Source organism: Mustelus asterias, chromosome 5 (assembly GCF_964213995.1).
Source record: "Mustelus asterias chromosome 5, sMusAst1.hap1.1, whole genome shotgun sequence".
NCBI classification, from domain to species: domain Eukaryota; kingdom Metazoa; phylum Chordata; class Chondrichthyes; order Carcharhiniformes; family Triakidae; genus Mustelus; species Mustelus asterias.
Genome location: NC_135805.1, coordinates 7,823,047 through 7,843,865, shown reverse-complemented (window position 1 = coordinate 7,843,865; position 20,819 = coordinate 7,823,047). Strand labels below are relative to the sequence as shown.

The following is a 20,819-nucleotide window of genomic DNA, read 5'->3' as shown; positions in this document are numbered from 1 at the left end:
GAACAGACCGCTGCCTGAGATGCTGGTAATGTGTCCGGGTCAGCAGGTAGGGTTCGGGACGCCCAGGGAGGGACGGGTCCAAGGGGGGTCAGTAGAGTATCCCCAGGGTGTGGTGTCTCCGACATGGGTAGCACACCCCGGAGTGGTGGAGCTACCGAGCATGGAGGGAGAGCCGGATGCCGATGAGGCAGGGGGGCAACAGCCCCAGGTGGGGCAGATGTGCCCGGTTAGACAAAGAAAGTATGGTCCCCCGGTGGGAGGGGACGCAAGGAGACCGATAGAGAGTGATATAATAATTCCCCATGGGGCACATGTGCTCAGGGGGCTGGTAACCCACATCCCAAGACTGACTAGGGCGGGAGACCCATCATTACATTTTATGGAGGTGCAACAGGCAGCCGACATAAATGATTGTGATGAGGTGGAACGGGTGAAACTACTGCTGATGACCCTGGATTCCTATTTATGTAATGCAGTGACCTCCAGGGAAGGGGGAAGACCTGCCACATGGGTAGCGGCACAGACACCAGTTCTGGAGGCCATGGGGTTAAATCAGGGTAGGCCCTTCACGAGGGTGTGGGAGACAAAGCAGCAAGTTGCTGAGTCCCCGGATATGTTTGCAGACAGGCTGTGGACAGTATATGAGGGAGCCTGTGGGACTCCCTTCGACAGGCAACATCTGGACGAGAGGACAGTCCACTGGCTGAAGACTCTCGTGGCTAACTGCCTTCCGCGAGTTAGGGCAAAGGCCGAGCATTGGTTCGACCCGCTGGACCCCAACCTGAATGAGGCGGAAGTAATAAGGAAGCTCACCCTTGCGTATCGCAATGGGGAGAGAAGTGAGGAAAAGCCCCATAAGGGCAAGGTGCATGAGGTCGCACCGGCACCCCTCCCTAGGAGGGAGTGGAAGCAGGAAGGCAGCCGGGCCTCAGACCGGAGGCCGGTGTGCTACGGGTGTGGGAAGCCCGGGCACTTCAGGAGGGAGTGTAGGAACCCGAGCAGGGAGGAAAGGGCTCCCATGAAAAAGACACCAACCCCGCTGGTAGGAGCACCTACCCTGGAGACGATCGATGTAAAGGATCTGCTGGCTTATCTGCAGACCAAGGCAACAGGGTCTGGGCAGGTAGCGATGGCAACAGGCCAGGGCCAGCCCACACCCACACCACGAGTTCCCTTATGACTGCCAGCGGGGCAGCCCACCTTCCTAAGTCCATTAGAGTTTGGCCCATGCGTGAGACCCTGGGTCAGGATGGAGGTCCAGGATGTGGTCGGGAGTTACCTACTGGACACAGGTGCTTCCAGTACCATTGTCCACACGGACAATCCCCAAACATCCCCTCTATCCAGCGGGGCGCCCTACAGTCTTGTCAGCTTCACGGGAAACAAGAAGACTGGTTTTTTCTCTGTTCCCCTGTCCATCAGGTTGGGGACACTTTGGAAGCCATGGTGGGGAATACCTCGGAGGAATATAGGGGGTATGTCCGGAAGAATTTGGCCGCCTTTGCGACCCACAAGCACGATTGCGGGAGGGTCACTGGGACAGAGGTCAGGATAGATGGAGACCCCATGTCCCGACCCCAGAAACAGTATAGTTTCCCCCGGGAAGCGGAGGCAGATTTAGAGGTGGCCCTAAATTCACTGGTAGGGCAAGGCATTTTGAGGCCAATTGCCACACATGTGAACTCACCGCTCTGGCCGATGAGGAAGCCAGATAATTCCTGGAGGGCCACAGTGGACTACAGAGTCCTTAATAAGAATATTCCGGCATGCGCCCCAATGGTAGCAGCCGTGGCAGACCTGTTAGGAGAAATTCCAGCGTCAGCCTCTGTTTTTACAGTGCTGGATATTTCGAATGGGTTTTGGTCCATCCCAGTCAGGCGGGAGGACCAATATAAGTTCGCCTTCACGTTTAAGGGGCAGCAGTATACATGGAGCTGTCTCCCACAGGATTTCCACAACAGCCCCAGCATTTTTCACCAGTGCATGGCCGAATGCCTGAAAGAGTTTCGTGAGCCCCACAGACTGGTCCAGTATGTGGACGATATACTACTGTTCACAGACAGTAACGAGGAACATGGCCCCCTGGTAGACGAGTTGTTGGGGTTACTCCGGAAGGGAGGGTTAACAGTTAACCCCAAGAAAGCCCAAATCGGGTTGAGGGAGGTCAAGTTCCTGGGTTTAACCCTTAGGGCTGGGGAGAGAGGGATAGATGCGGCCAGGAGACAGGCAGTGCAGGAACTCCCAGTCCCGGTAGACATTAGGGGGGTACGGTCCTTTTTGGGAGTCACAGGCTATTGCCGTGACTTCATTGAAGATTACGCCGCGACTGCAGCGCCTCTGCTCAGGCTGCTGCACAAGGGGGCGGAATGGGAGTGGGACAGCAAGTGCGAGTCGGCATTCGTCCGACTCAAGGAGGACTTGCAAAAGGCCCCAGCTCTGGGAGCCATTGACCCCCGGGAGGAATTTTTCCTGGAGGTAGCAGCAGGCAGTGATGGCCTGAGCACTGTGCTCTTCCAGGAACGGCATGGCAAGCTTAGGCCCGTGGTGTATTCCTCCCGAGTTCTCACAGAAGTGAAGCGGGCATACTCCAACTGTGAACGGCACCTGCTAGCCACATACTGGGCGGTGAAGCGGGTGCAGGTTTTTATTAGAATGGCACCCATCACCCTCCTGACTCATCACACCCCAACCCAAATGTTGTTAAACGGCCGGATTAAAGATGGCACGGTCAGTAGTGCCAGGATCACCTGGTGGGCTCTCTTGTTGTCCCAAATGGCGCTACGGGTGAAGGGGCTGAGTGAGCCACAGCTCGCAGTCAACCTGGTGTACCTGTGGGGCCACACCATTGTTCCGTAGAGGGGGTATGGGAGGTAGGTTTTGGTTTTCGGGCAGGGCTGCATCCCACGGGTAGGGAGATATACGTAGACGGATCCAGTTCCGCATCATGGGGCATCAGATTCACGGGTTGTGGGATCTGGGACCCCGAAGCAGAGATAGCCCTGGCTCTCAAGCTCCCCCACACACTGAGCGCTCAGCAGGCAGAGCTGGCCGCAGTGATGTATGTGGTCACACATCCGGAGCGTTTCCCCATTCCATACACCATCTGCTCGGACAGCATGTTTACGTGCAACTCGTGCACGGAGTATCTGGCCATCTGGTCCCGCTGAGGGTACACCTCCTCGGATGGGAAGCCCCTCGCTACAAAACCCCTGTTAGAGAGGATAGTGGCTGCTGTAGGAGAGGGTAGGGCAATTGGCCTCAAAATGCCTTGCCCTACCAGTGAATTTAGGGCCACCTCTAAATCTGCCTCCACTTCCCGGGGGAAACTATACTGTTTCTGGGGTCGGGACATGGGGTCTCCATCTATCCTGACCTCTGTCCCAGTGACCCTCCCGCAATTGTGCTTGTGGGTCGCAAAGGCGGCCAAATTCTTCCGGACATACCCCCTATAGGTACATCCATAAGATTAAAGCCCACTCCAAGACAGAGCCACGGGGTGAGGGGAACCAGAGGGCAGACAGTCTGGCCAGAGAGGGGGCAAGGTACGGGGTAGAGTGGGATCCTTACGGGGAAGGACAGGTGGCAGCAGTCAGGGACAGCCCCGGAGAGGGGATCCAAGAGTGACCTTGGCCCCAGACCTAGCCACTGTTCAGGCACAGGACCCCGAGTTGAAGACCGCCATAGCAGCCCTGGGTAGGCAGGAAAGGGTAGAGGGTCCTTATGGAGAGAAGGACATGACCTTAAAGGAAGGCATGCTCTTTAGAGGGGACCAGTGGATAGTGCCTTCCCAGCATAGGAGGGAATTCATAGAGGTAGCTCATGAGAGCCCCGGAGCGGGACACCCCGGTCCCGAGACCACCTGGCAGTGGGTAGAGAAGGTAGGATGGTGGCCTGGCCTCCGGGAGGACGTTCGCGACTTTTGTGCGAACTGTTTAGTGTGTGCCACGAATAACCCTGATCCCCAAAAGAGGAAGGCTTCGCTAGGGCACGTCCGTAGGGTGGAGGGGCCCTGGCAGTCGGTACAGATCGACTATATTGGACCCCTTCCCACCGCCGCAGGGGGATACAAGTACTGCCTTGTATTAGTGGATGTGTTTTCGAAGTGGGTGGAAGCCTTCCCGTGCCGAACAGCCACCGCTGTAGGCACGGCCAAGATCCTAGTCAGGGAGGTGTTCTCCAGGTGGGGACTCCCGCAGTTTGTGGAGTCAGACCAGGGGAGTCATTTCACGGGGCAGGTCATGCAGGCGACCCTTAAGGTCCTGGGCATCAGGGCAAAATGGCATGTGGCCTATAACCCCCAGTCCTCGGGTCCTGTAGAGAGGTTGAACCGCACCATTAAAGAGAGGTTGCGGAAGGAGACCGGCAACTCTCCTAACCAGTGGGTGGAAGTTCTGCCCCTAGTACTCATGGGGATCCGGGCTAGTCAGTCCAGGAGTACAGGATATTCCCCACACGAGCTCATGACCGGGCGAGTCATGAGGACTCCGATTCATGTCATGGTACCTGCCCTGACAGAGGGACAGCTCAGGGAGGTCAATAGGGATAAGTTCCAACAGCTGTTGTTGGAACAGCTGAAGCAGATTCACTGGCAGGCAGCCAGTAACATGGGGGCCCAGCACCGCAGAAACAGGCTGCTGCTGGAGCCCCCCACAACTCACGAGTGGGCCATATGAGAGCAGGTGATGGTCCGCAATTTTGCGCGGGTGGGGACCTTTGAGCCACTGTACGCGGGGCCATACAGTATAGTGGACAAGGCCAGCCCCATGGTATATACTGTTCAGCTGCCCCGCAAGGTGAACTGGTTTCATGTAAACCAATGCAAGCTCTTTGACCCCACCAGGGCCGGGAAGAGCAAGAAGGGAGTGAGGAAGGGGGTAGCAAGTGAGGAAGCCCCCGTAGAGGTGGAAACAGTCGGGGAAATACCTGACCCCCACCGTTACCCAACAGGTGACAATGTGCTGTCCCAGCTGGGCAGCACCGGAGGTAGCGGCCGCAGTGACGTTAACGGTGATACAAGCACCCAGCCCGGGTAATTTTAAACTACCCGAGCATCAGCTCACCGGCCGGGTCAACTGCCTCAGTGAGGCCGAAGTTAGGGAGGCAGAGGAGATGGAGGTATCTCCTCTGGCATGGGAGTCAGGGAGGGGTCGTCGGAGCAGCAGGGTCTCCAGACCCCCGGTAAGGTGGTCTCCCTCACACATGGCACTCGGGGCCCGACCACGCAACAAAAGGGCCCGGGTGGAAAGTAGAAGGCGTGGGGCACTACCAAGTGCGGCCATGGGTAGCCCAGTCTCCGCAGGGAATGGAGAGGGATTCTGGAAACCCTTTGGGGAAGGGGAGGCCAGGGGCAGTCAGGACCCTCGGCCCACGGAGGTCCGGACCGGACGGTCGGGCCAGGCAGACGACTGGCCTCAGCAGGGTGAGGATCAGTTTTAAGTTGGCCACCCAGAAACGGGTGGCGGTGTAAATAGATATAGGATTCACGTTCTGGTTGTTTTAGTAGTTTTCCGTGTAGATTATTCTGTGTATGTCATGAGGGGTCATAGGTTCAAGGTGAAGGGGGGGAGGTTTAACACAGATATCAGAAGGACATATTTCACACAGAGGGTCGTGGGGGCCTGGAATGTGTTGCCGGGCAAGGTGGTGGAGGCGGACACACTGGGAACGTTTAAGACTTATCTAGACAGCTATATGAACGGAGTGGGAATGGAGGGATACAAAAGAGTGGTTTAGTTTGGACCAGGGAGCGGCGCGGGCTAATTGTTCCTTGTTTCTCGTTTCAAGGCTTCATTCTATGATCATCTTGCTGGTGGCAGTACAGAGCGAGACTGCGGATAGTTGGGAACCTGTCTCGGGGGCAGGGAATTCATATGGTGTTCGTGGAAGTGGAAATGACTAGGGTTGGGAAGCATTTTCCGATCAGGGCCATTGTGATCTCCTGGACTCGTTTCGATCGCCTCAGGGGGTCGGAGAGGAATTTCCCAGATTTTTTTTCCCCATATTGGCCCTGGGGTTTTCACTCTGGGTTTTCGCCTCTCCCTGGAGATCACATGGTCTGGAATGGGGGGGTGGGGGTGAGTTAATAGGTTGTGATGAACAAAGCATCGTAGCTGTGAGGGACAGCTCGGTGGATAGGATATTGGTATGTAGATAGGCTGGAAAATTGGGCGGGGATCCTGGATTCAGGATTCAATCCTGGACCGGGGAGCGGCGCGGGCTTGGAGGGCCGAAGGGCCTGTTCCTGTGCTGTATTGTTCTTTGTTCTTTGTTTTCCGAATTGGGAACAGTAGTGTGGAGGTCGGGAACTTCCACTCTTTAAGAATGGACGCAGGGCACTAGGACCCTGGGGAGCCGGGCTGCGAAATACAGTACCGCAGCCGGCAGCTTGTGAAATTGCACGGCGGCAATTTCAAAAGCGGTAACTGCAAGCGAGGAATACAATGGCGCCCTTCCGTTTGAAGTGGTTCCAGGAAGGGTGGACGGCAATGTGGAGGCAAGGAGGTCTTCTGTTTTGTTTTACAGATGGGTCGTCCTGCCATATGGATACTGAGTATAACAATGTGCCTGGAGATGTGCGAGACCCGCAGAGGGGAAATGGAGGAGTCGTTGGTATATGGGTGCTCTGGCGGCAGGGCACTACCGGTCAGGGAGACCTGGTGGCCTCGGAGCAGGCATGCTACTCCCACGTGGGGAGGTGGCCTGGGTGGCTGGGGTCGAACTCGACCAGGTACCCCAGCCACCAGAGCTTCACATACGGAGAGGCCTCTGTACTCTGCAAAGAGATACAGGTGGCGACTGACCGGGTTAGGGTGACTGAGGGCAGGCGGGTGTGTTTAACCTGTAAGGGGGATGTTCCCTTGGGAGAAGTGGTGGGCTTATGACCAGGGGATATATTTGTGCCTATGGGGGTCTGCCAGGGTATGTCCACAAGGGGCATCGATCACCTTCGTGAGGTGGTGGCAGGACTCCGGGGGCGGGATAAATTGGGACCGCAGTGGGAAGGGATGCGTAACTCCCTGGGCTGGGATGACTGTGAAAGCTACCGAACTGCTGGTTCAGGTAAAGAGACCCCTGCCCACGGCCCAACCGATCGACCCCCACAACTGTCCGACAACCACCAAGGGGCCCGAGAATGGCCTAGTGCTCGTCCCCACCAAGAAGGTATTGTACCAGGGGGTACATTACGCTGTTGCCTCTGTTGTGTTAAATTTGACTGAAGTGCGTCTACCAGCATGGTGCCCTCGCGAGACAGAGCTATTATACCAGGCGTTGTTAAAAGATATGTTCCAGAAGTTTGTATTTACTATGTGTTAACTGCAAGTTCTGAAAACGGAGGAAGACCGCGGAGCTGCGGAAGTTATTAACTCGATCAAACCTCCACAGCCCGAACCGAACCTCGCCAGTTTAACAAAAACCGCTACTGTATCCCAATGCTGTGAAGTTTCTGTATATATATACGCGGTAACCCCTACGTTTGGGGGCCGCTGGTTTATTGCTGTACTTGTTGTATTTAATGTTTTTCCATCCCGCATATTGCAAGGGATTGTTGTAATGTATCTACCTATGTCACCTTTCTCTGTGTTGCTGTATATAAAAGGGATGTAGCTCAGGTTAAGGGAACTCCTTGGGACACAGAGCTTTGCGGGTTCGTAGGGGGTTCTTACAGTCACGAAGGAGGAGAAGTGTTGCCCCTCAACGTTTATGTCGATACGGTCCGAGCATGTCTGGACGTATCGAAGGGGCATCTGTAAGTTTTTCGGGCAACTCAGGCCTTTTTATGAGCTGGGAAAAGGACTTGAACCCTAAAGAACAGTGAAAGTGGCCACATTTGGCTGCAGGACTTGACCAAAAATTTCCCAGGGAGCTCAGCCAGCCTGTGTGTGTGTGTGTGTGTGTGTGTATGTGTGTGTGTGTGTGAAGGGGCACAGTCCAAAAATTGCAAGCAGCCAGAAACTAGACGGACTGCTGGTTAGGTTATCAGCAGCACAAAAATGAACTGACGACATCACCAGACTAGGCCGGCAGCAAGACAATACACCTGGTCTGGACTCAATACAGGTGATAATGGCCTTGTCCCAGAGCGAGGAGAACATAGAACATAGAAAGCCACAGCACAAACAGGCCCTTCGGCCCACAGGTTGCGCCGATCACATCCCCACCTCTAGGCCTATCTATAGCCCTCAATCCCATTAAATCCCATGTACTCATCCAGAAGTCTCTTAAAAGACCCCAACGAGTTTGCCTCCACCACCACCGACGTCAGCCGATTCCACTCACCCACCACCCTCTGAGTGAAAAACTTACCCCTGACATCTCCTCTGTACCTACCCCCCAGCACCTTAAACCTGTGTCCTCTCGTAGCAACCATTTCAGCCCTTGGAAATAGCCTCTGAGAGTCTACCCTATCCAGACCTCTCAACATCTTGTAAACCTCTATCAGGTCACCTCTCATCCTTCGTCTCTCCAGGGAGAAGAGACCAAGCTCCCTCAACCTATCCTCATAAGGCATGCCCCCCAATCCAGGCAACATCCTTGTAAATCTCCTCTGCACCCTTTCAATGGCTTCAACATCTTTCCTGTAATGAGGTGACCAGAACTGCGCGCAGTACTCCAAGTGGGGTCTAACCAGGGTCCTATAAAGCTGCAGCATTATCTCCCGACTCCTAAACTCAATCCCTCGATTAATGAAGGCCAGTACGCCGTACGCCTTCTTGACCGCATCCTCCACCTGCGAGGCCGATTTAAGAGTCCTATGGACCCGGACCCCAAGGTCCTTCTGATCCTCTACACTGCTAAGAATGGTACCCTTCATATTATACTGCTGCTTCATCCCATTGGATCTGCCAAAATGGATCACCACACACTTATCCGGGTTGAAGTCCATCCACACACTTATCCGGGTAGAAGCCCATTTCCATAATGGGAAAATGATTAAACGATCTCCGATGGAACAATAAAGGACAGCAAGAGACCTATCACCTGGGATGGGATCATCTGGTCTCTATGGACTGTAAGATCGCAGCTACAGATAACACTAGCAAGCCTTTGTCTGTGGAACTGCCGGTTGGAAGGGGGCGGAGTTGGCAGGAAAATAAATTCAAGTTTTACAATATAAAAGGATGGTCAGGCCGGCCATCTCTCCCTTTTCTCTTCGGACCAGCATGACAGCACTCTCCACTCTCTTCTCCTGTTCCTGCCTCTCGTTCGTCTCCAGCACGCAGCCCGAAGCCCACTGAGCAATTTAAACTAGGATTGTGAGTATCCCCTGGTAATTCGCGAAGTTCCCGAGATCATCATAGTGGATGAGGCTTTGGGGAAAGGGGGGGCTTTTGCATGCACCTTTCATAGATTAAGACACTGGTAAACTTGTGTAAAGTAAGAATTCTCGTTGTGTCCGTTTTAGTATTCCTTCCATAGCGATAGTCTTATAGAGCATAAGGCATTGTGTGTTGTTTTCCTGGTGTTTGGTGACCTTGACCTTAATGTTTTAATAAATATATATATATATATCTTTGACTTCCATTGGAGTCCGTTTTGATCTTTTCAATTTCTCACCAATGATCTCTGACCAAGTCACAATATTAAATATCCCTTACCATAATTCCGGAGTCTAGAACTGAGGGTACCCTGGGTGCTTCGAAACCGCCCACTCATGAAAGGCTGCCAGGTAGTGGATAGGCAGTAGTTTCCTTTTCTCTCTCTTGGGAGCGCTACTCTAGTGAAGTAGACGCAAGGTGGCCGTTGTTCCGTCGGCGAGAGAGAGAATCACTCGGGCATTGGTGGGGTTTGGGTAACGGAGAACCAAACCTAAAATAAGCCTAGTGGAGTTAAAAAGGGGATCCCGCTACATTATATACCTCTATTAGGTCTCCTCTCATCCTTCGCGTCTCCAAGGAGAAAAGACCGAGTTCCCTCAGCCTATCCTCATAAGGCATGCCACTCAATCCAGGCAACATCCTTGTAAATCTCCTCTGCACTCTTTCAATCTTTTCCACATCCTTCCTGTAATGAGGCAACCAGAACTGAGCACAGTACTCCAAGTGGGGTCTGACGAGAGTCTTGTATAGCTGCATCATTATCCTTGGACTCCTAAACTCAATTCCTCGATTGATAAAGGCCAGCACACCATACGCCTTCTTAACCACCTCCTCCACCTGTGGGGCCAATTTTAGAGCCCTATGGACCCGGACCCCAAGGTCCTTCTGACCCTCTACAGTACGAAGAGTCTTCCCCTTATATTGTACTCCTTCATCCCATTTGACCTGCCAAAATGGACCACTACGCATTTATCTGGGTTGAAGTCCACCTGCCACTTCTCCGCCCAGTCTTGCATACTATCTATGTCCCTCTGTAACTTCTGACATCCCTCCAGACTATCCACAATCCCACCAACCTTCTTCGTGTCGTCGGCAAACTTACCAACCCATCCCTCCAGTTCCTCATCCAGGCCATTTATGAAAATGACAAACAGCAAGGGTCCCAGAACAGATCCCTGGGGCACACCACTGGTGACCGACCTCCAATTAGAAAAAGACCCATCTATACCCACTCTCTGCCTCCTTTGGGCAAGCCAGTTCTGGATCTCCACAGGGCAGCAGCCCCTTGGATCCCATGCCCTCTCACTTTTTCCAGAAGCCTTGCATGGGGGCCTTGCTAAAATCCATATAAACCACATCTACTGCTTTCCCTTCGTCAATGTGTTCAGTCACATTATCGAAGAACTCCACCAGGCACGTAAGGCACGATCTGCCTTTGACAAAGCCATGCTGAGTATTCTTGAGCATACTAAACCTCTCTAAATGCTCATAAATCTTGTCCCTCAGGATCTTCACCATCAGCTTACCAACCACTGAGGTTAGACTCACCAGTCGGTAATTTCCTGGGCTATCCCTATTCCCCTTCTTGAAAATAGGAACCACATCCGTGATCCTCCGGCACCTCTCCCATCTCCATCGATGACGCAAAGATCATTGCCAGAGGCTCTGCAATCTCTTCCCTCACCTCCCACAGTAACCTGGGGTACATCCCACCTGGACCTAGCGACTTATCTATCTTGATGCGATTCAAAGATTCCAGCACAACTTCTTTATTAAAGTCCACATACTCAATCTTTTCAGTCCACCGCAAGCCCGCAGTACATCCACACAGGTCCTTCTCCCTCTGTGAAAACCGAGGCAAAATACTCGTTAAGCACCTCTGCCATTTCTACTGGTTCCGTACAGACTTTCCCGCCTTCACCTTTTATAGGCCCTATTCCTTCACGTCTCATCCTTTTACTCTTCACATATTTATAGAACGCACTAGGGTTCTCCTTAATCCTACCTGCCAAGGCCTTCTCGTGACCCCTTCTGGCTCTCCTAATTTCCTTCTTTAGTCCCTTCCTACAAGCCGTATACTCATCTGGATCCCTATCTTCGCCAAGCTCTCTGAACCTTTTGTACGCTTTCCTTTTCTTCTCGACTAGGTCCCGCACAGCTTTCGTGCACCACGGTTCCTTTAACCTACCAACTCCTCCCTGTCTGCTCGGAACGTTGTCCTGTAGAACTCTAGACAGACATTCCTTGAAAAACTGCCATCTCTCTTCAGTACATTTCCCCGAGAATACCTCCTTCCAATTTACTCCTCTAATTTGCTGCCTTATGTCTTCATATTTCCCCTTACTCCATATAAACGCTTTCCTAGCTTGCCTGATCCTCTCTTTTTCCAACGCAAGCATAAAGGAGATAGAATTATGATCGCTATCCCCAAGATGCTCTCCCACTGAGAGATCTGACACCTATCCAGGTTCATTCGTCAGTATCAGATCAAGTACAGCCTCTCCTCTTGTAGGCTTGTCCACATGCTGTGTTAGGAAACCCTCCTGAACACACCTAACAAACTCCTCCCCATCCAATCCCCTTACCCTAGGGATATTTCAATCTATGTTTGGGAAATTAAAGTCTCCCATCACAACAACTCTGCTATTATTGCAACTCTCCAGGATCTGTTTCCCTATCTGCTCCTCCACCTCCCTGTTACTATTGGACGGCCTATAGAAAACTCCCAGCAAAGTGATCGACCCCTTCCCACTCCGAACTTCCACCCACAGAGACTCTGTCGACAATCCCTCCACAGCATACACCTTCTCTACAGCTGTGACACTATCCCTGAACAGCAGTGCCACTCCACACCCTCTCTTGCCTCCTTCCCTGTCCTTCCTGAAACATCTGAATCCCGGCACCTGGAGTATCCAGTCCTGTCCCTGAGACATCCAAGTCTCCGTAATGGCCACCACATCACACTTCCAGGCATCGATCCACGCTCTGAGCTCATCCCCTTTATTCACTATACTCCTGGCATTAAAGTAAACACATCTCAATCCTTTGGTCAGAGCTCTCCCCTTCTCTATCCCCCGTCCATCCTCCCTCTTGCACTGTCTATAACCCTTCTCTGTTTGCGAGCTAACTTCCTCGCTCCCAGTCACCTCGTCTCGATCCCCTCCCTCTAACCTATCTAGTTTAAACTCTCCCTCATAGCCTTAGCCAACCTTCCCGCCAGGATATTGGTCCCCCTGGGATTCAAGTGCCACCCATTGTGTGTGTACAGGTCACACCTGCCCCTAAAGAGGTCCCAATGGTCCAGGAACCTGAATCCCCGCCCCCTGCACCAGTCCCTCAGCCACACATTCATCCTCCACCTCACTCAATTCCTGCCCTCACCTTCCCGTGGCACAGGCAGCAATCCTGAGATTACTACCTTTGCTTTCCTCCTTCTCAGCTGTCTCCCTAATTCCATATACTCTCTTTTTTTCATGACCCCTTCCCCCTTCCTTCCCACATCAGCGGTACCAATATGTACCACTACCTCTGGCTCCTCTCCCTCCCACCTCAGGATTTCTGGGAGTCGACCAGCGACATCCTGGATCCCGTCCCCAGGGAGGCAGACCATCATCCGAGACTCCCGCCTGCCTCCGCAAAAACATCTGTCCGACCCCCTTACTGTCAAGTCCCCGATTAACACTGCCTTCCCCTCTTTTCCTTTGCCCTCTGAGTTACAGGTTATAGAGGTTTACAGCATGGAAACAAGCCCTTTGGCCCAACTTGCCCACGCCGCCCTTCTTTTTTTAAAACCCCTAAGCTAATCGCAATTGCCCACATTTGGCCCATATCCCTCTATACCCATCGTACCCATGTAACTATCTAAATTCTTTTTTTTAAAGACAAAATTGTACCCGCCTCTACTACTACCTCTGGCAGCTTGTTCCAGACACTCACCACCCTCTGTGTGAAAAGAAATGCCCCTCTGAACACTTTTGTATCTCTCCCCTCTCACCTTAAACCTATGCCCTCCGGGTTTAGACTCCCCTATCTTTGGGAAAAGATATTGACTATCTAGCTGATCTATGCCCCTCATTATTTTATAGACCTCTATAAGATCACCCCACAGCCTCCTACGCTCCAGAGAAAAAGGTCCCAGACTAGGGTAAGCATGAGATGTTTCACCTCGGGTATGATTCAAACGACCCACTAGGGAGCTTTTATCAAAGTTTATTTAAGAATATGGTTAACATATAGCAATAACTTTTCCCAATTACAAACAAGAAAAGAACAAACATGATATTTTATAAACTTGAACAACTAAATGAAATGTTCCAATCAAACAAACCTCCTTGTAAACGTACCCCTGCCACAGGTTTAATCTGGGAAACAAGAATGCTCATGTGATGCTTGAGTTTAGACCTTTGGCTTCTGCAGCTCTCTTGACTCACACAAGCTTGAAGTCAGAACAGATTCCCAAAACACCAGGGAGAGAGAGAAAGACTCTAGTCACGCGCTAGCAAACCACCAACAGCAGAATTTCACTCCAGGAAGGAAAGAAAACCTGCTTTCAGCCACCCAGCAGAATTTACAATACCAGAGAGAAAGAACAGCCTGAAGTGAAACACCTTCTAACTAAAACCCAGCAGCTCAAAACTGTAAGTAAAACTAAACAAAACTGTCCAAAGGCACCTGACCTATCCACCATTCTTTCCCTACAAATTCATAAAAAAACCTGGAAACTGCATGAGGCCCAGGGTAAAAATAAACAAAACCCCATTTAAACCAATTAAACAGCAATAAAAGGACTTCTAAGCAGACAGCTTAGAACTGCTTAGAACTAAGAACATAATTAAAAATATGTTTCTTAAAGGCACACTAGAGTCACAGAGGTTCCATTCTTTATCATCAGCTCGTAAATTCTGCTGGAATTGTGAATGTGTAGATACTGAATGAGGACAGATTCCAACATCTGCAGTGCTTTGCCTTTATCTGAAGACAGAATTGAGCTTGTTTTTAAAGTTTCCTCGTCCAATAGTCTGCTGACATTCAAATGTCATGGTTTACAGAGAATAGCAGCTTTCTGGATGAGGTGTCTATAGTGTCAAAACTTTCAGGATGGAATGGAAGAAAACGAGAAGGAAAATGTTTAATTGATTGGTGGTATTCAATTATTTTATATTTTGTGATTGGTGTGTAGCTGTTTTGCATTCCTACCTGTAATTCATTATGTTTCTCCTTCCTTTTGATCCAGGTTTTACCCTGTGTCTGAGGGTCTATGAGAAGAGGATACCTGGTTGCTTTGGTAACAATGATGCCATTCTGAACTGACAGGTCATCACTTGGTAACCCTTGTAGGTTCCACTCACCAATCTAAAAAGATAAAAAAACAAACTTAAAAAAGGCAACAAAGTAAGCCTGGCCAGAAATGCAGTTTCTTCAATGATCAGTGGAGAGACCAGGCCAAAAATATTTTGAAAGACTGTGGTAGCTAAAGCAGTATAGTTATTTGTAGCAGACAGTCTGGAGGTTATGACCTTAAATTCCAACATAACAAAGAGCAAAATTAAAATCAATAAACCCAGCATCAGCAAAAAATTACCAAGAAAACTACTGGAATGCTGTAAAAATTCCAAATGGCTCATTTCTGTCCAGGACTGGAGGGGGTATAATATCTTGGCAGGGAGATTTACGAGAGGGAGGGTAAATCCCTCCCTCTCGTAATACATGAATGGGATGGGAATAGAGGGATTCTATCCTTTAGATAGAAAGGAGGGTTTAAACTGGTTTGGCAGGGGGGGTGGGACCCAAAGAAACGGGGAGACAGGAGAGAAGGTTGAGAAAACAGCACAGAAGTTAGAGAGCATTTTAAATAGTAAAGGCAGTGTCAGTAATCAGAGTACTAGACAGATCAGGCAAAAGCAGGGCAGAGAGTAAGGGAAGTCCAGATTAAACTGCATTTATTTCAATGTAAGAAGCCTGACAGGCGAGGAAGATGAACTCGGGGCATGGATAGGTACATGGGACTGGGATATCATAGCAATTACTGAAACATGGCTAAGGGAGGGACAGGACTGGCAGCTCAATGTTCCAGGCTACAGATGTGATAGGAAAGATAGAACAGGAGGTAAGAGAGGAGGGGGAGTTGCACTTTTGATGAGGGAAAACATCACGGCAGTACTGAGGGGATATTTCTGAGGGTTTATGAAGAACTGAGAAACAAGAAGGGGGAAATCACTTTGACAGGATTGTACTACAGGACCCCAAATAGTCAAAGAACAAAGAAAATTACAGCACAGGAACAGGCCCTTCGGCCTTCCAAGCCTGCACTGACCATGCTGCCTGACTGAACTAAAACTCTGTACCCTTCCGGGGACCATATCCCTCTATTCCCATCCCATTCATGTATTTGTCAAGACGCCCTTTAAAAGTCACTACCGTATTTGCTTCCACTACCTCCCCCGGCAACGAGTTCCAGACACCCACTACTGTGTTTAAAAAATCTGCCTCGTACATCTGCTTTAAACCTTGCCCCTCGCACCTTAAACCTGTGCCCCCTAGTAATTGACTCTTCCACCCTGGGAAAAAGCTTCTGACTATCCACTCTGTCCATGCCTCTCATAATCTTGTAGAGTTCTATCAGGTCACCCCTCAACCTCTGTCGTTCCAGTGAGAACAAACCAAGTTTCTCCAACCTCTCATAGCTAATGCCCTCCATACCAGGCAACATCCCGGTAAATCTTTTCTGTACTCTCTCCAAAGCCTCCACATCCTTCTGGTAGTGTGGCGACCAGAATTGAACACTATATTCCAAGTGCGGCCTAACTAAGGTTCTATAAAGCGGCAACATGACTTGCCAATTTTTAAACTCAATGCCCCGGCCAGTCAGCAGGAAATTGAGGAGCAAATATGGAAGGAGATAACAGATGGCTCCAAGAAAAATTGGGTGGTAATAAAAGGGGATTTTAATTTTCCCAACATTGACTGGGACAGCCAGAGGATTAGAGGGTTGGATGGAGAAAATTTTGTTGTGTATTCAGGAGGAATTTCTCATTTAGGATGTGGATGGCCCAACCAGAGATGGGGTGAAACTTGACCTCCTTTTGGGAAATAAGGAAGGGCAGGTGACAGAAATGTTAGTGAGGGATCACTTTGGGACCAGTGACCATAATTCCATTAGTTTTAAGATAGCTATGGAGAATGATAGGCCTGGCCCAAAAGTTAATATTCTAAATTGGGGCAAGGCCAATTTTGATGGTATCTGGCAGGAACTTTAAAAAGTTAATTGGGGGAGTCTGTGGGAAGGAAAAGGGATGTCTGGTAAGTGGCACGTTTTCAAAAGTGATATAACCAGGGTTCAGGGTAAACACATTCCTCTTAGAGTGAAGGGCAAGGCTGGCAGAAGTCGGGAACCGTGGATGATTCAGGATATTGAGGCCTGGTCAAGAAGAAGAAAGAGGCACATGACATGCATAGGCAGCTGGGATTAAATGAATCTCTTGGACTATAGGGGGTGTAGGAGTAGAGTTAAGAGAGAATTCAGGAGGGCAAAAAGGGGACACGAAATTGTTTTGGCAGATAAGGCAAAGGAGAATCCAAAGAGCTTCTACAAATACATAAAGGGCAAAAGAGTAACAAGGCAGAGAGTAGGGCCTCTTAAGGATCAACAAGGTCATCTATGTGCGGATCCACAAGAGATGGGTGAGATCCGAAATGAATATTTCTCATCAGTATTTACGGTTGAGAAAAACATGGATGTGAGGGAACTTGGGGAAATAAATAGTGATGACTTGAGGGGTGTACATATTACAGAGAAGGAGCTGCTGGAAGTCTTAAAGCGCTTCAAGGCAGATAAATCTGCGGGACCTGATGAGGTATATCCCAGGACGTTGTGGGAGGCAAGGGAGGAAATTGCAGGTCCCCGAGCTGAGATATTTGAATCATCGATAGTTACGGGTGAGGTGCCTGAAGATTGGAGAGTGGCAAATGTTGTGCCTTTGTTTAAAAAGGGCTGCAGGGAAAAGCCTAGAACTATAGGCCAGTGAGCCTCACATCTGTGGGAGGTATTTTGAGAGACAGGATCTATAGGCATTTAGAGATGCAAGGACTGATTAGGGACAGTCAGCATGGCTTTGTGAGTGGAAAATTCACGTCTCACAAATTTAATTGAGTTTTTTGAAGGGATAACCAAGAAGGTAGATGAGGGCAGTGCAGTTGATGTTGTCTACATGGACTTTAGCAAGGCCTTTGACAAGGTATCGCATGGTAGGTTGTTGCAAAAAGTTAAATCTCACGGGATCCAGGGTGAGGTATCTAAATGGATACAAAATTGGCTTCTTGACAGAAGCCAGAGGGTGGTTGTAGAGAGTTGTTTTTCAAACTGGAGGCATGTGACCAGCGGTGTGCCTCAGGGATCAGTGCTGGGCCTACTGTTATTTGTCATTTATATTAATGATTTGGATGAGAATATAGGGGGCATGGTTAATAAGTTTGCAGATGACACCAAGATTGGTGGCATAGTGGACAGTGAAGGAAGTTATAGAACATAGAACATAGAACATTACAGCGCAGTACAGGCCCTTCGGCCCTCAATGTTGCGCCGACCAGTGGTACCAATCTAAAGCCCCTCTAATCTACACGATTCCAATATCATCCATATGTTTATCCAATAACCACTTGAACGCTCTCAACGTTGACGAGTCCACCACTGCTGCAGGCAGGGCATTCCACGCCCTTACCACTCTCTGAGTAAAGAACCTACCTCTAACATCTGTCCTATATCTCTCACCCCTCAATTTAAAGCTATGTCCCCTCGTGCTAGCCAACAACATCCGAGGAAAAAGGCTCTCACTATCCCCCCTATCTAATCCTCTGATCATCTTGTATGCCTCTATTAAGTCACCTCTTAACCTTCTTCTCTCTAACGAAAACAACCTCAAGCCCCTCAGCCTTTCCTCATACGATTTTCCCACCATACCAGGCAACATCCTGGTAAATCTCCTCTGCACCCTTTCCAACACTTCCACATCTTTCCTATAATACAGCGACCAGAACTGTACGCAATACTCCAAATGCGGCCGCACCAGAGTTTTGTACAGTTGCAGCATGACCTCCTGGCTCCGAAACTCAATCCCTCGACCAATAAAAGCTAACACACCGTACGCCTTCTTAACAACCCTATCAACCTGGGTGCCAACTTTCAGGGATCTATGCACATGGACACCCAGATCCCTCTGTTCATCCATACTACCAAGTAACTTACCATTAGCCCAGTACTCTGTATTCCTGTTACTCCTTCCAAAGTGAATCACCTCACACTTTTCCGCATTAAACTCCATTTGCCACCTCTCAGCCCAGCTCTGCAGCTTATCTATGTCCCTCTGTAACCTGTCACTTCCCTCCGCACTGTCTACAACTCCACCGACTTTAGTGTCATCCGCAAATTTACTAATCCATCCTTCCACGCCCTCATCCAAGTCATTAATAAAATTAACAAACAGCAGTGGCCCCAAAACAGATCCTTGCGGTACACCACTAGTAACTGAACTCCAGGATGAATATTTCCCATCAACCACCACCCTTTGTTTTCTTACAGCTAGCCAATTCCTGATCCAAACCACTAAATCACCCTCAATCCCATGTGTCCGTATTTTCTGCAAAAGCTTACCATGGAGAACCTTATCAAATGCTTTGCTGAAATCCATATACACCACATCAACCGCTTTACCTTCATCCACCTCTTTGGTCACCTTCTCAAAGAACTCAATAAGGTTTGTGAGGCACGACCTACCCTTCACAAAACCGTGCTGACTATCCCTAATCAAATGATTCCTTTCTAGGTGATTATAAATCCTATCTCTTCTAATCCTTTCCAATACTTTGCCCACAACAGAAGTAAGACTCACCGGTCTATAATTACCAGGGTTGTCCCTACTCCCCTTCTTGAACAAGGGGACAACATTTGCTATCCTCCAGTCTTCTGGCACTGTTCCTGTGTACAATGACGACACAAAGATCAAAGCCAAAGGCTCTGCAATCTCCTCTCTAGCCTCCCAGAGAATCCAAGGATAAATCCCATCTGGCCCAGGGGACTTATCTATTTTTACCCTTTCCAGAATTGCTAACACCTCCTCCTTATGAACATCAATACCATCCAGTCCAACAGCCTGCATCTCAGTACTCCCCTCAATAACACTGTGCCTCTCCAGTGTGAATTCCGACGAAAAATATTCATTTAGTGCCTCTCCTATCTCTTCAGACTCCACGCACAACTTCCCACTCCTGTCCTTGACTGGCCCTAATCTTACCCGAGTCATTCTTTTACTCCTGACATACTGATAGAAAGCTTCAGGGTTTTCCTTGATCCTACCCGCCAAAGACTTCTCATGTCCCCTCCTGGCTCTTCTTAACTCTTTCTTTAGGTCCTTCCTGGCTAACTTGTAACTCTCAAGCGCCCTAACTGAGCCTTCACGTCTCATCTTAACATAAGTCTCCTTCTTCCTCTTCACAAGAGATTCAACCGCCTTAGTTCCCTCACGGTTCCCTCACACGTCTGCTTCCTCCCTGCCTGACAGGTACATATTTATCAAGGACGCATAGGAGCTGTTCCTTGAACAAGTTCCACATTACAATTGTGCCCATCCCCTGCAGTTTCCTTCCCCAACCTATGCCAGCTAAATCTCGCCTCATCGCATCATAATTTCCTTTCCCCCAGCTATAACTCTTGCCCTTTGGTGTATACGTATCCTTTACCATCGCTAAAGTAAACGTAATCGAATTGTGGTCACTGTCACCAAAGTGCTCACCTACCTCCAAATCTAACACCTGGCCTGGTTATCTCCAATTGCAACGGGATCTTGATCAATTGGGCCAGTGGGCTGACGAATGGCAGATGGAGTTTAATTTAGACAAATGCGAGGTGATGCATTTTGGTAGATTGAACCAGGGCAGGACTTACTCAGTTAATGGTAGGGCGTTGGGGAGAGTTACAGAACAAGGAGATCTAGGGGTACATGTTCATAGCTCCTTGAAAGTGAAGTCACAGGTGGACAGAGTGGTGAAGAAGGCATTTGGCATGCTTGGTTTCATCGGTCAGAACATTGAATACAGGAGTTGGGACGTCTTGTTGAAGTTGTACAAGACATTGGTAAGGCCACACTTGGAATACTGTGTACAATTCTGGTCACCCTATTATAGAAAAGATATTATTAAACTAGGAAGAGTACAGAAACGATTTTCTGGGATGCTACCAGGACTTGATGGATTGAGTTACAAGGAGAGGTTGAATAGACTGGGACTTTTTTCTCTGGAGGGTAGGAGGCTGAGGGGTGACCTTATAGAGGTCTATAAAATAATGAGGGGCATAGTCAAGGTAGATAGTCAATATCTTTTCCCAAAGGTAGGGGTGTCTAAAACTAGAGGGCATAGGTTTAAGGTGAGAGATACAAAAGTGCCCAGAGGGGCAATTTTTTCACAGAGGGTGGTGTGTCTGGAACAAGCTGCCTGAGGTAGTAGTAGAGGCGG

The 20,819-nt window shown here is 49.7% G+C and overlaps 1 protein-coding gene across 1 annotated transcript in view; it reads right to left on the bottom strand.

Moving 5' to 3' along the window:
- LOC144493944 (dynein axonemal heavy chain 8-like) overlaps positions 1 to 20,819 on the bottom strand; it is a 1,661,706-nt gene that overhangs the window by 251,530 nt on the left and 1,389,357 nt on the right. The window contains exon 79 of the mRNA XM_078213521.1: positions 14,514 to 14,669. Within this exon, the coding sequence (XP_078069647.1) occupies positions 14,514 to 14,669 (156 nt within the window). The remainder of the gene's footprint in view (positions 1 to 14,513; positions 14,670 to 20,819) is intronic.